The sequence below is a fragment of the Meleagris gallopavo genome, chromosome Z (genome assembly GCF_905368555.1).
Source record: "Meleagris gallopavo chromosome Z, MGAL_WU_HG_1.1, whole genome shotgun sequence".
NCBI lineage: Eukaryota > Metazoa > Chordata > Aves > Galliformes > Phasianidae > Meleagris > Meleagris gallopavo.
In genome coordinates, this window is record NC_139435.1 from 31,942,795 (window position 1) to 31,958,000 (window position 15,206).

Sequence of the window (15,206 nt, forward strand, 5' to 3'; positions counted from 1 at the left end):
TAAAAATTAAATGTAATTATCAGATATATATTACCTGATAAATTTTAAGAAATTATTTTAGAAATTATACTCCTTTTTTTTTTCTCCAATTTTTCTCCATTTCTTCATTTAAAAAGAAGAAAAAGAAAGCAAATATAAATACCAAGGCAGGTAATATCAGCTTCACAGGTTGAGAACTTGCATAGCGTCGAGCTTTCCTTACTGCAAATTTCTCAGTTGGAATAGATTTTCCTGCAATTCTCTGTTTTAGACCATCCACTTGTCTAAGAGGAGAAAAAAGACAGGGACAGGTCAGTTTAAGTAGTTTTTATTTCCTTTAGTCTCATGTAGTAAGATATCATATTCTCCTGGGAAGAATAACATCTTAACTGTGCGGTTTTCCACCACACAGTATGCTGATGCAAGATGTATGTTGCTAATAAAAGCATTTTAAATAATGTGACGGTAAAAAGTAATGAGAAAAGTTGAAAAGTTGATGGTAAAACATAGGGAGTAGGTGATACAAAACAACGAGATTCAAGTCGAAGTTAGTTTGTGAGTGTGGAATTGGGATGGAATATGATGACTGAATATCTTGATTTCATAAATGTTTACCTGAACAAAGATACAATGTCCTCACCAGTACTTTTCAATTCATCCTCTGGAAGCATACATAAAATGGCTGCTTTTTGGAATACATATATTGCCTATTTCATAAACAAAAATCAACATATTACCACACTGATATGCTGCTTTCAATGAATACACTAAGAACTGAAATCTCTCACTCTACGTGCTGCAGTGAAGTGTTTCCAGTAATTCACAGGTGGGTAGAACTATTTACGTTTACCCTGCATTTATTATGCAGTTTAATTTTATTTTCAACATATTTATTAATATTCTTAATATTAAAAATCCTTCCTGCAAAAAGTGAGACAATTCACAATGCAAATAACTGATAAAAAAATAAGTTAATGACAGATGTAACTATTTTAAATGAGTATTATCTGATCTGAGCACTACCTCAAGGGAAGTTTGGACTTAGCAGAGAGAAAAAAAGGAAACATCCATAATTCTATTTAAGACATTTGCACTTCACACTGAATATACTATCACTGTTTTCCTTTTTTGTCATAAACAGGATGTATCCTCTTTTCCACTTACTATAAAAGATGAAAGATGTATCCAAAATTATTTGCACAATGTGCTTGATTCCTACTCTGAGAGTAGTGTTAGAAGGATAAGATTGGCTGACCAGCTTTACTCAAAAGACTCCATCTCTGGAACACTTTTTACTTCAGGTCACAAAGCATGTGCTGACTAGACATGCCTTTATCTTTTTATAATTAATGAAAACACAGTTTCTTCAGCCAAGTTTTATTAGCAAATATTGCAATTCAATTAGAATTGCAATCAACAGTTTTTCTTTCCTGCTTTCTTCTCTCAACTGTGATGAGCACTTCTGTTTTTACTGAGTTTAACGCACTGTTAAATGGTACTAGTGCTTCTGTCCTTAACCACACAGTTTGGTTGCATTGTCTCTTTATTCACAGATTTAAGAAGAAAGGAAAAATTAAACTTATTTTGCACAGCAAAATGCAAATGTAACTATGAGAGGCTACTCAAACATCGTACTAATGTCCACCTGATCATTTACCTTAGACCACCTGCTCTCTTTGCTCAGCAGGTCTGCATACCGATATGCCTGAAGCCAGTTCTGCTGGAAGGTGTAGCACCACATCAGTTCCCAGTAACAGAGATGATGAATCTGCTTCCATTCTTGCTGGGCTTCTATGCAGTCTTGGAACGTTAACTGTGCCTTGGATTTAGGTAAGCAGGAATAATGATAACTTGTTCAGATACAGTTCCATGATAGAGATGTGTATAACTACATAGAAAATTATTTTGCAGCACCCAAACAAAGAACAATCAACTTGAAAAATCACATAATCTTCCCGTCAGTTTATCTTAGAGTAAGACTTGGAATCAATACTGACTTCACTAGATGTGAACAGGGAAAACAACATAATCATCATTTCCAGTGTACTTACTGAGATGAATCACATGTATTTTTTTGCCACAAAACACAGCTGTACACTTAACAAGTACAAACCTTAAAAAGCAAAAATTGATTTACCTTTTCAAAATTTCCTTTCAGCGTATCTATTCTGGCAGCATAAAACAGTATAATGCAACCCTTGAAAGGAGAGTTGAAAAATGCTTAGTTACTACTTTAAGCTTAGGGAAATATATTACTGTTACAAAATTTGTTGAGATTACACACATTTGGAAATTTTTGGAGGTAGGGTTCAAGGAGACGGTCCGCTTCCTGAAGATTGGTGTCCCCTGTACCTAGAAAACATAATAAATCAACCTCAGTTTACTTACAGAAAATATGAAAAAGGAGTTCAACACATGAAAAATTAGATTTCCAAAACATATTACGACATGTATAGATTAATGAAAGACCAGTTTTATTCAAAAGCAGAAATATTATTTGATCATTTTATGTTTCTATAAAAATCAATTATTGTCCAGTAAGAACTAATGGCTTTTAGTATAGAAAACATCTGTAGGCAGAGAATAAAATATATTAACCTTAATACTATTCCATTATAAATTTCTTTTATATTTTCAAGTCCCTTTGATTGTTTTAACAAGTAAAGAAAACAATCTCTAGCTGCCCTCTTTCCTAGTTTTAAACTCAGTAACAAAGCATGGGTGATACTAAAAGAAATAAAGTTCATCTTAATTTCCTAATTAGCCTAAAGGACAAGGACAGAAAGTAAAGAACATAAACAAAAATGCATGTACAATTAAAAGTAACTTGTAGGCCCACGTGGCAAAAGAATAATTCTCTGTATGTTTCACCTTCCAAGAAAATTACTTAGGAGTACAGACCTCATTCCTGAGACAGCTTTCACTATACCTGATGTTAATATATGGAAAAGGACTTTTGAGAATTAAAAGTGTTCTACGAAATTTTGCTGTTACAATTGAAGGACATCCTGCAAACAGAACATGATGTCAGTGTAATAATGACATCTGCCTAACTACTTCTTGGAGCATACTTTTGTCAGAGAGATCAGTTTCAGAATATAATGAGTTACACAGAAATCTCCTCTTACAAAACTAACAGCCCCAGATTCCAAATTCAGTTCAAATAGCAGAATATCTGTCATAATGCATAGTATGACTGAAGAGCTACACAGTGGGTCTCACCAAGGATTAAGGAGACGTAAGTATGATAAACCAACAGGGTAAAAGTACACAGAATGGCTCTCAAACTGCTGCCAGATGCTCCTTCCCATAACTGATAGAGGCCCAGCTCCTAAGAAACATCACAAACATATGCAGAATTAACTATCAATATACACAGTCATTTATAGCTCACCCAAACCCCATTTTAAATATAAATATTTCATAATCTAGCACTTCATTATCTCAGATCCAACATAACATTATACTGAAATGCTTCTGACACTGCCAATTGCAGCTGGCCAAAAGTAGATTAAGTTAACACTGAATAGAATTACCTATGAATTCCACAGACTATGAAGCTACACAGACCTAAATCCCTTCCTCACTATTTTATTGATATGAGCCTTTTAGAATAATGTTTTTAACACTGTGTTTCACAGAAACTTCTTCAGTGTTACTTTTAGACAAAAGTCTTCCTTCACAGAAATCACTGGTTATTCTCAATTCTCTCCTGTCAAGTCGGCCACTGATTAGATTTTCTGATAAAAATAACAGCTTTGCTAAGAAACCAACTTCTAGACAGTTTCCAGAAGCTACAATTTAATTTGTGAGTAGTGGAAAAAAAACAGGGACGTTTATTTGGCTATTACATGTGAAACTTCTTTTTATCCATTTTAGCTTATGCCCATTACAAGACAGCTTGGCTGCTCTGGGGATTGTTAAAATGAGTTCAAGCCTTCCCTGCTTAAGAGGAACGAGTCTTCAGAAGCTGATTTAAACAGTTTTGGGGGAAAAGAAAAAAAAAAAGTATAATAAGTAAATTAAAATAAATGAATAGTAAAATAAAATTAAGGAGTTTAATTGCATAGAAATTGTTCATCTTTTCTTTCAACTTTTATCACCTTTTCATTCATGGCATAAATGTGTACCGTGAGAATGGCCCAACATGCAATACAATTTGTTCAGGAAGCAACAGAATGAATGGCTCTCTGTTGAAACCTAATTTTATATAGAATATACTAGAGGACAAGCTAGGAGGAATAAGATCATACGGTGACTCTCTGGCTTATGAATAACATGACACTTAATTCTGTATAATTCTGTGGGTTTATTTGTTTTTTTTTTTGTTTGTTTGTTTGTTTCATTTCTTGAAGGTGGCAAAGGTGGTATTAAAGTGCTGCAGAATAATAAGAGGTTATAATTACAAATAGATATCTCAGCCATGAGGAACAGATGTACTGGGATTGCACAGCAAGACACTCGGAACTTCATTCTCCCAGAAGTAGGAAAGTGAAGAAAAAAAAATGTGTAACTATGATTCACTGAGCCAGAAAAGCTGACATTCTCTCTGTAAGGATCAGGAAAAAGAAATGAAATTGTAACTTGAAAACCATCTCTAAAGCAAGCTAATGGTTTTCCTTGATTGTTCAAGATTCAAAGATTCAGATATCACCATACCTGCTTTCACGCCTGCATAATCTATTCTACTTATTTTTTTAAAAACACTGAAGTAATAATTAACAACGTATATCGTTATACATCTAGTGTGAAATGCATGGTTTATATACACCAAGTCTTTACCTGGGAAAAGTCTAATTAGAAAAAGCAAATACAAATCCCATACCCTATTGCCAGAAAATCCAATAAATTCTAAAAATCGGAGGATCCTTGCTGGTAAAAGTGACAGCATCTGCAATACATTTCAAACAAGAATAAGACACAAAAAACTTACACATATTCACACAAACTGTGAAACTACTATAAACTACAGCTAGAATGCTAACTACCATATTAAATGCCATTACATATCACTGAAAAAGTAAAATACACATGAACTCAAAAACAGACATGCATGATTAACAACATGCAATCAGTTTGCAGCATAAGGAAAACTCAAACACTTGATGATCATCCAGCATGGAAACAGCAAGACAGAGTCCATCTGTTCTTTTTCAGATAATGACTTTCCTGTCTTCAGCTGATCAGAATTGCTTGAAAATTTTGAGCCATGTGGAATAAGAGGCAAGTATTATCTATTTTGACAGTACTTATCAACAATTGTCATCTTCCTTTAATCCCAGTGAAATGATACAATGGTATCCAAAAATTCTACTTTTTCCTACTTGGAAGTATGGAATTAGCAGACTAGCAAGCCTATCTTTTCTAGAAGTATTAGCAATTTTACCATATTACATGCACTTTCTAATTCTCCCATAACTGCAATCTCCACATTCTACACAAGAGAAAACTTTTAAAGATCAAAACCACCTTTTCAAAAAATATTACAGGAAGGTCTATTTGAAGGTCAGTTTTTGTAAGCTCCATTCACTCTACTATATTCTGCCCAGAACAGACTTTTTCTTTTAAGCTTCTTGCTGAGAAGACTTCATGAAGTATAGGAGAGGTCAGAGTACTTGTGAAAGACATCTACCAGTTGCTTGGGTTTTAAAGACTGACAGGTGCAGAGAGACCTGAGTTCTTCTGACCATACTCAGAACTGGCCAGCTCCAGTCTGGAATGATACAGAAATTAAAATACCAGCAGAAATCAACTCTCACTGTTGTTGTGATAGATGTGAAAAGGCAATGTAGTAATTGCAAATAAAAACATCAGCGGATGCACCCAGTCGTCTCTTGTACAAATCCAGTAAGCTACAGATTGTTCTTCTGAATTTGTGAATGGTCTACAGTAATTCACAGTGACAATTTACAGTATGTCAAAATAATAAAGAACAAGAATGGCATAATGGGAGAGATAGAATAAAAGCATTCATTCCAGATATCTTGCAACCAACCGTAGAAGCATCTTTAAAAGTCATGCTAGTCATATATAGGCAAGTATAGCTGCTTTCCATCTTAAGATTTACATATATATGTTATTAAAATAGGTAAAACAAAATTTAAAATAAATTAGTAGAAAAATCCTAGAAGATGTAATGCAAAAATCTGCTAAACTTTCTGTATTTCATAAAAGCTGTAAAACCTACAAGCATATTTTACTAACACTTTAAAAATAGGATTACAGTACTATGTATGTAAAGAATCCTACAGAATAACTGCAATGAATTTATGTAGTCTGAAAAAGTCATACCAAATTGAATGCTCCAACTCCAAGTTTTACCCCTCCTTCAAACTGGTGGTAAGTTTCATTTCTGCTTTTGTTCCCCTGAGTCATCTGTAGAACCTGATGACATTCTCTTTCGATGCACAAAAAAAGAGGAGAGATGAGAAACATGACTTAGAAAGTATACTGAGTTTAATCATTATCATTGCTATAAAACAATCTTTTGTTTTCCCCCTCCAGTTTGGAGGCATTAATTTGCCTGCTTATACCAATACTGAATCTGAGTATTTTCCAATGGCTTACTTGTATATTTGGTAACTTGTCCTAATTTTGAGGCCACCTTTGATGAAGTTGATCATATTTTCATCCTGAAATACAAAATATTAATTGTACAAAAACACATATTTAGCTATTACAAATAACATACACAAACTTTCAACAACATTTTACTTATTTAGCACTTTACAGTCACTGGAAATATTAAAAATGTTTTCCAGTTAACAGAATCATCTTTAAGACTAAAGTTAGCACATGCATTATGTTTTCATGGAAACATTTTTCTGTTGCATGTGATAAGCTTCAAAACTCAAAAGAAGGCAAAGTGAGCAGCTGGTTTTTGACTGAATTTCTAGCACGTATAAACTAAAAAGAAAGCTCTCCACCAGGTGGTGCTGTAGGAATCTTTTAAAAATTTTTGCAACCATGATTCTGACACACACAACCTTGAAGAAGATAAACCAAAAAAATCCCTTAGCAGATGAATTACGATTGCTAAACAACAATTATTACATATACTACCCAATATACATGTTTATTATCTCTAAGAAAATCAAAGCCACGATTCACTAGCTATCAAAAATAAGTTCCTAAATAGCAAGATGGCCAACGATTCAGCAGGACAGATTTTTTTTTTTTCCTCTTAGAATTAACATAGGAGGGAAATGTGTGCAAGCACTTCAGAAATCCTGATTAAATACTCCAGGACAGCACATATGATGTTGACAATAAATAAATAAATAAACACATAGAAAAAGACCATCAGAATTAGGAACTAAAGGAATTGCTGGCTTCCATGGAAGGACAACCATTTTGAAAATCAACTGTTCTGCTTGTAAGACTGAACACTTAAATGTGGATGTTTATTACAAGTATTCTTGCAACCTCTTTTTAAATAACTACATTCTCATAGCCACCACCATCCTCAGATGAATCAAGGTCAGCCAGGGAGTAATGGAGTATGGCAGCAATCAGCAGATCAGGGTATTACAGCTAAAAAACAAAGCAAGTGAAATAACGGACAGCAAAGTGCTGCTTTACAGGAGTACACTTCCCCTAAGGGTATTTCACTTCATTCAGCCCCAAAGCTGATCTCCTTCATCAAGCACTTAAAAATTCTCTTTGTGCTTAAAAACAAAATCAAAAAACAAACAAATGAAAGGGAAAAAAAAAAGAGATTTGCTTCCGTTTCACTAGGAAATGAAAGACTGCCATTCCACTCCTAATATTTCCTGACACTTCTGACTTAAGTATTCTATTAAGTGATATATAAAGCTGAGCTAAATTAACCATTTGGGTCAAATTGATCCTATATATTTGTGTCTCACTTCTTCCTCCTAATTTATGTCTGAAGGGATTATTACCCCTCCTGGGAAACTGGCATTCTCAATTACCTCTCTGAGGTGCCTCTACACCAATGCATGCAGGATGGGAAGAATTAGAGATCTGTGATTATAGAGACATGATGAGATAGCTCATATGACTGAAATATTGTCATGAATGGCTACATGTTTTTTTTTAGGAAAGACTGGCCAGGAAAAGTTGGTGGTGTAGCTCATTTGTATATAGGAGAACACCTGAAATGTATGGAGCCCTGCCTAAGAGTGCATAATGAGCAGGTAAGGATTAAAGGAAAGATTTAACAAGGGTGATTCTGTTCTAAGTGTTTACTACAGAACACATGATCAGCACAAGGAAGTAAATGAAGCCTTTTACAATCAAAGGCCCTGGTTCTCACGAGGGAGTTCAACCATCCTGACATCTGCAGGAGAAACAACACAGCAAGGCACAAACAATCCATCAGGCTCCTGAAAAGCACTGGTGATATATTTCTGTCAGAGGTGGTGAAAGAGCTAACAAGAAGAGGTGTGCTGCTGGACCTTGTTCTTACAAATAAATAAGGACTGATTAGGGACATGAAAACTTCAGAGCAGCCATTGCTACAGTGACTATGAGGCCATGGAGTTCATGATCCCGCAAGAAGGAAACTGAGCAATAAGTAAATCTGTAACCCTGGACTTCAGGAGAGCTAACTTCGACGTTTTCAGGGACCTTCCTAGAATAAACCTGTGGAAATAGGTTGTAGAAGGAAAAAGATGCTGATTAACATTCAAGGATCATTTCCTCCAAGCTCGAAAACAATGCACCCCGTGGTATGTGAACTTCAGCAAGGCTTTTGAAAGTGTCACTCGGGATCCTTATAGCTAAGCTCAGGAAGTGCAGGCTGTACAAGTGAATGGTGAGGTGGATTGAGAACATGCTGAACAGCAGGTCACAAAGAACTGTGATCAATGGCTCAGTCTAGTCAGAGTCCTGGACCTAGAAGTGTTCCCCACAGGTCAATATTGGATCCAGAATTGTTCAGCTTACTCATCAGAGACTTGGTTGAAGGAAAGCTTTGCTGCCATTCAGAAGGATCTTGACAGGCTGAGATGGACTGAGAGAGGAACTTCCTGAAATTTAACAAAGCTAAGTACAAGTTCGTGCACCTAGGCACCAGTACAGGCTGTGGGCTGACCTGCTAGAAAGTAGATCTGCAGAGAAGGATCTTCAATTTAGCCATAAGCTAGAAATGTGCCTTTGTTGTCAAGACAGTCAATGCCATTCTAGGTTATGTTACGAAAAACACTGTCAGCAGACTGAAGATAATCATCTTTCCCTCTATTCAATTTTGGTGAGGACACAACTGTAGTACTGCAACCAGCACTGGGCTCTTCAGGACAAGAGAGACAAGGAGCTCTTTGAGTGAGTCCAGTGAATGGCTCTTAAACTGATTAAGAGACAGGAGCTTCTTTCTTATGAGGGAATGCTGAGAAAGCTGGGCCTGTCTACTGGTTAGCCTGGAGAAGAGAAGGCCCTGGAGGGATCTGATCAATGCATACAAATACCTAACAGTAGGAATGAAGATGAGGAGACAAACTCTTCTTGGAGGGGGAGAAAGCATGGATGAGGATGAGACAAAATAAGCACAAACTGAAACACGGAAAGTTTCAAATGAATGTCATGAAAAAATTCTTTATGTGGGGGTGACTGAGCACTGGAACAGGCTGTCCAGAGAGGCTGTGGAATCTCCCTCCCTGAAGATATTCAAAAGCTATCGAGACACAATCATTGGTAATGTGTTGCTCTAGGGAAAGTAACATCAGTACACTTGGAGGAAGTTTTTTTTAATAACTTATCTAGTCTGGAGATGATGTTCTACCAGCACTAATGTGTTGCCTGAGTAGGGATGTTGAACTAGATGGTCTCCAGGGGTCCTGTTCCCCCTCAACCATTCTGTGATTCTGTGACTTAAAATACATTCATTAAACACTTGTTAAACATCCACATAAGCAATCAGAGTATAAGGAGACAGAAAAATCATATTTAAGAACACCAACATTAAGTCTCTAAAATACAAGCTAAACAAGAAGATTAAAACAGCAGTAACACTAGACTCTCCTGTGAACAGAATAATTATCTCAACAATGCTAAGGCACATCCAATTTATAATCATTCATTACTATATTATCCCTGATACCATTTCAAAAGGCCATGGAGGGTCACGCTGAATTAAAGACAATGGCACACCAATTTAAGTATTTTTAAGTGGGAAACACTCCATCCTTTTTGCACACACAAAAAAAGACTTGCTCTTCAAACGAGACATTTCCTCACAGTTGAACATCTCTTTAAACAAGTCCTCTATAATTTTAGATGTGATGCCAGTAATTCAAATCTACCATATGTATGACACCTTCAACCATTTGATCCTGGGTATAAATAACATCTTTTTGTTATCCACAGAAACAAAACAAAACAAAAAATCTAAAGTGACAGTATTGCTTGATAGCATAGCATTTGCTGTACTTTCAATTACTGTCATAAAGTAACATCAGTTCACTTGGAGGAAATTTTTTTTAATAACTTATCTAGTCTGGAGATGATGTTCTACCAGCACTAACATCTTCACATCTTACCATTAAACTTACATAGAAACACAGAATGGGAATGACTTTACCTGTACAAAGGTGAGAGCTGCTTTCTGTAGTAAGCATTCCGCATAGCAGATTTCAGCATGCATTTCCTCTATATAAGAAAGAAAAGTAATCTACTGTCAGCAAAGCTGACAATATCAATACTCTCCTTTTGAGGTGAATGGAACAAATAAAATGCTGCCAAGAAAAAAGGTCAGATTCTGCTACTGCTGTTTTGATAGCTGCTGAACAGCAGCTGTAACATGCAGATCCCATCAGAACTAGTTATCGAGAAGCTAGCTAAAAACAGTATTCTGTTTCACCTCTCCTCAGACAGAAACCTTGATCTTGCCAGGGCTGCTTTCTGCCTAGAGCAAAAGCTTCTTACTACTCTGGTTGATGATCTCCTGTACTTTCCATTGATACTATCTTTAAATACAAGCCTAGAACAGCTAGTTCTTCAAATCTGAGAAAACTTCTATAGATGAACATTAATACAGTGGCTCAATTGTTTCGTAAGTCCAATAAGACATTATGAACAAGTTTTCATTAAGTCATGCTAAGCAATCTGAAAGCCCCAGGCAGACTTCGTCCTCATGCACCACTAAAGTCCATTTGACTTAACACACATGACACGAGTTACTCTGCTGCGAGAGTAACTGCATGCTGCAAGACCAGACACATGCATAAGGCTGCTGTATGTACAGTGCACACACGGTGAGTTTGATGTGTTCAGCATAAGGAGGGTTCTTTTGTGTCAGGTTAGAAAAAAATGCATACTTGATTCTGCATGAATCAGAAATAGTAGATCAGCATTTTCAGAGCCATGAACAATGTACTGATACCATTTCCCAAAACACCTTAAGGCAAAACAGACAAGCACAAAACTTGTTAATATATTCAGATTCAAATACAACTAATGATAAGGACTTATTCCACAGCATCAGTGATTCTTAGGCTTTTTGCAGCTATCTTAAGTTGAGGGGGAAAAAAATAAACTATAACTGGTTATCAAACAAACTCCTTTCTTACTTGATGCAAGCTCATAGCCTTACAAATGAGCTGGAATACACAATTTTGAGAAACTATGCACTAAAAAGGACAAATAGGTAATTGATCTGGACTAAATAATATTTCTTCCAAAGGACTCTGCAATACTGAAGATGGTACATGCAAGATTTTTTTTTTACTGTAAGATACTACTCAAATTATAGAATATAGCATATTAGTGCACACTGATAGAGTGTTCTCAAGCTTTTTAAAATTTTGTTAATTTAATTGTATTATAAACCACTTACCTTCACTCAGTTGATCCACTGACTGTTTAGAAACTAGATTGGACAAGGACTCTACCACTGTGTTTCTTTTCCTGAATCTGAATCAGTCATATATAGAAGAAAAGAAACCCAAACAGCGTAAATGACATTCTGAAAAAAACTTAATAATTTACAATTCTTAACCAATTCCAACCACAAACTGCAGACATTCCTAGGAAAGTCATAATTTAACAATAGCTACATTTTTTTGAGTGATTTAATCACCGCCACTAATAGGCCCAGAGGCCTATCCAACCTTAATTTATCTTCCAAGTACACATTTAATCTATGTTAAGTATACAACAGTGTTTCCGGCTTCCATCTATAAAGTTCCTGCCTAATTCAATACACATGCAGAAACACTGCTGGGGAATGAATCAGTACCACATGCTAAAAAGTTTCTCACTGGACCTCTAGCTTTTGAAAAGAGACTTCTGAGAAAAAAAAGTCGCACTGATGGCAAAGTAATGTAATTGACAGAACTGCTGCAGAAGTCTTTTTGATGCTGGGTAAGCCACTTTAATTCAACTTCAGATTTTAATGATTTTTTTTTTCTATTTGTTCTCAAACTTGCACAGGGAGCTACAATGAAAATCAAGAGAAGATGTTTTCAACAAAAAGGTATTTTATGACCTTTTATGCCAGACATGGAATTTCACACTGGACCCCCCAGAGCAGAAAAGCAGACATTTTAGTTTTAACAGATCTCAGTTATCCATATTATGAAATACTAGTTTATCTTAGTATCGTGTTCCCAAAATGAATTCACTGATATTTACAAATAGCTTTACGAAGAAGCTCAACAAACATTTCAGAAAAGGAATTCATTAAAAACACTGAGAGCTAATCAAACAATCATTACAGTTGGAAAAGACCTCTAATCTTCAGTCCAATCATCAACCCAGCAACTCCATACTCATTAAACCACGTCACTCAGTACCACATCTACAGGTTCCTTGAAAACCACCAGGGATAATGACTCCACCACCGCCCTGGGCAACCTGTACCAACGCCTCACCGCTCTTTCAGAGAAGAAATCTTTCCTAATATCCATCCCAAACCTCCCTTGGTGCAACTTAAGGCCATTACCTCTCGTCTTATCACTAGACATGTGGGAGAAAAGGCCCACTCCCACGTTGCTACAATTTCTTTTCAGGTAGTTGATTGTTTTAGAAGAAACAAAAGTACAAGCCTGACCCTATTAGACTATTTTGTCTACTTTTGAAAACAACTCTTAAAAAGAACGTTTTCATAAAGAAAAGGAAAATTTCGAATAGGGAGCTTTAAGCTGTTGATCCCTATGGAAAATAAACATCACAGGTTGAAATAGCTCAGAATGTCAGCTTCGATTGTAGGTCTACAGTACAATCAGCGCTTTATTTAACTTCAGAGGTTATGAATACCCAAATTTGACAATATTAGTAAGCATAACCCTATTCAAAGTAATTGGATAGTGTGATTTACCTCACCTTTCCAAATTTCGATCTCTGTCATATCATCCTGCCGTGGAAGCAGTTAGACTTGGGTATCTCACAAAGAACATTCACTGGATTAAGTACTTCATAAATACAAATTGCTTGGACTTACCTTTGGCAAGTTTGCAAAGCTTCTTTCATTGTAGAAATTCCCATTTGTATATCCTGTTGTTCAAAGGTCATAGCAGCCTGCATAACTAAAATAGTGCTGTATCCAAGGGCATGGTACATACTATCTTTAGACCTAGAGCAAACATAAAAGTTTTGCGCATGTTAACAAAAATTTAATTTAAAAGACAAAATTAAATGCTGTCTGAGATACCTACATTGGTTTGTGTAAAAACAAAAGAAAAACAGAAGGCTTAAGAATATAATGCAGACAAGGGCAATCTTCCCCTGGGTGCCACTTGTCTACCTTCACAGGCTACTACTGCAGCAAGCCCCAGAAAATGTCCAAAAGTGGTTACATAAACATTTGCACTTAATTATATTGTCATTTGTAGCTCATTGGCATATATGCTTAATTTAGCTAATTAAGCCATGACATATTCCTTTGGTTCTGCTTTCACTTACCAAAGGAGATAAGGACATCCTTAGAAAATGGTTAGCTCATCCCAAGATACAAAAATCTGCATCTATGTCACAGAAAGGGCAGTATACATGTAATCAGTCCTGCATAAAAGGCTACACTGAGCAAGCCTTTTGCAACAGAAAAGTATTATCACACAATTGAAAAAGTTGTTGGAAATGGATTCTTGGAGTGAAACATACCAACCAAGTTTGGACAGCTTCAGTAAAATGAAGACTGAACACATCTCTTGCCATTCTTTTGCTGGTGCTGTACTTCTCATTTAACGTACTCTTTCCTAACAACCAGTTTGAACTTCCTAAGCCTCAACTTAGGTCAACCGCCTCTTGTTTTACCATCTGCCACTATGGATAAGACTGTCTCTACCACTTCCCCTCAATAGCTGCAAACCACTATCAGATTAATCCCCCAAGTCTCCCCCTTTTGCCAAACTATAAACAGCCTACCTCTCAATCACAAAGCTATATGTACTAATTATCTAGCCATGCTGCTATCCCTCCCTGGATCCTCTCCAGTTTCTTCAGTGTGGTTTTTTTAAATAAAGGAGCTAACATCCTGAGATAGTTTTGGAGACTGAATGCTTCAGTAAGAACAGGGAAGATATATCATTAGGCTATTTATTTCTTAAAGATATCACCTCCTCTATTTTTTAATGTTCTTTATGAGCTTACATTTAACTTTCTTTAAAAGATTATTTTTCAGTAAAACAATTTTTACCTTCTTTCTTAAAGGTGGCATTTGTTTCTTTGCTAGATTAAGCCCTCTTCTGCAGATTAGCTGAATATGCTGTATAATAGGCTCAGGGTCTGCTAACTGCCAGGAACTCAAAGTGTTGAAACCAAGGTATCTAGAGTATTATTTTTCTTCATAGCTTAAATCAATTAAAAGAAACACTTCACTGCACTTTAAAAAAGCCACACTACAGTACAAAATGGTGATATGATTTACAAAGCTGTTCTATTATATAAAATAAAATCCAATATATATAATGAAATATTTATTAAAATATTTTGGAAATGTATGTATATGTATTTATTAATACACACAACCTTTATATGCAGTATTATTTCACAATAATTCAAAAAAATAAAACTAGCTTTCTGTACTGTACTTTCTCAAAATGTTGCTCTATGACACGCAATTTTGTTTGTGCTTGAAGACACTGTGCAATATGCACAGAATAGAACTTAGATGCACATTAGACAGTTAAATTAGTTTCCCAACATGCACTTAACAGTGCATTTTCACTTGTCTGTACTGTCTACCTAACATCACCACCCCACCACTGTCACTCAATCTTACTACTGTCAAACAGCAGAGCAGGAACTTCACATCACTCTACCAACACACA

The 15,206-nt window shown here is 35.8% G+C and overlaps 1 protein-coding gene across 2 annotated transcripts in view; it reads right to left on the minus strand.

The window, feature by feature from the left end:
* The window catches only part of TTC39B (tetratricopeptide repeat domain 39B), an 87,736-nt gene that overhangs the window by 17,239 nt on the left and 55,291 nt on the right, over positions 1-15,206 (minus strand). For both annotated transcript variants that reach the window (XM_085213784.1, XM_085213785.1), the window contains exons 4-15: positions 13,379-13,510; positions 11,774-11,850; positions 10,520-10,587; positions 6,547-6,611; positions 6,271-6,376; positions 4,805-4,870; positions 3,202-3,310; positions 2,264-2,331; positions 2,117-2,176; positions 1,637-1,798; positions 595-686; positions 143-263 (exon numbers count right to left, since the gene is read on the minus strand). In XM_085213784.1, the coding sequence (XP_085069910.1) occupies positions 143-263; positions 595-686; positions 1,637-1,798; positions 2,117-2,176; positions 2,264-2,331; positions 3,202-3,310; positions 4,805-4,870; positions 6,271-6,376; positions 6,547-6,611; positions 10,520-10,587; positions 11,774-11,850; positions 13,379-13,510 (1,126 nt within the window). The remainder of the gene's footprint in view (positions 1-142; positions 264-594; positions 687-1,636; positions 1,799-2,116; positions 2,177-2,263; positions 2,332-3,201; positions 3,311-4,804; positions 4,871-6,270; positions 6,377-6,546; positions 6,612-10,519; positions 10,588-11,773; positions 11,851-13,378; positions 13,511-15,206) is intronic.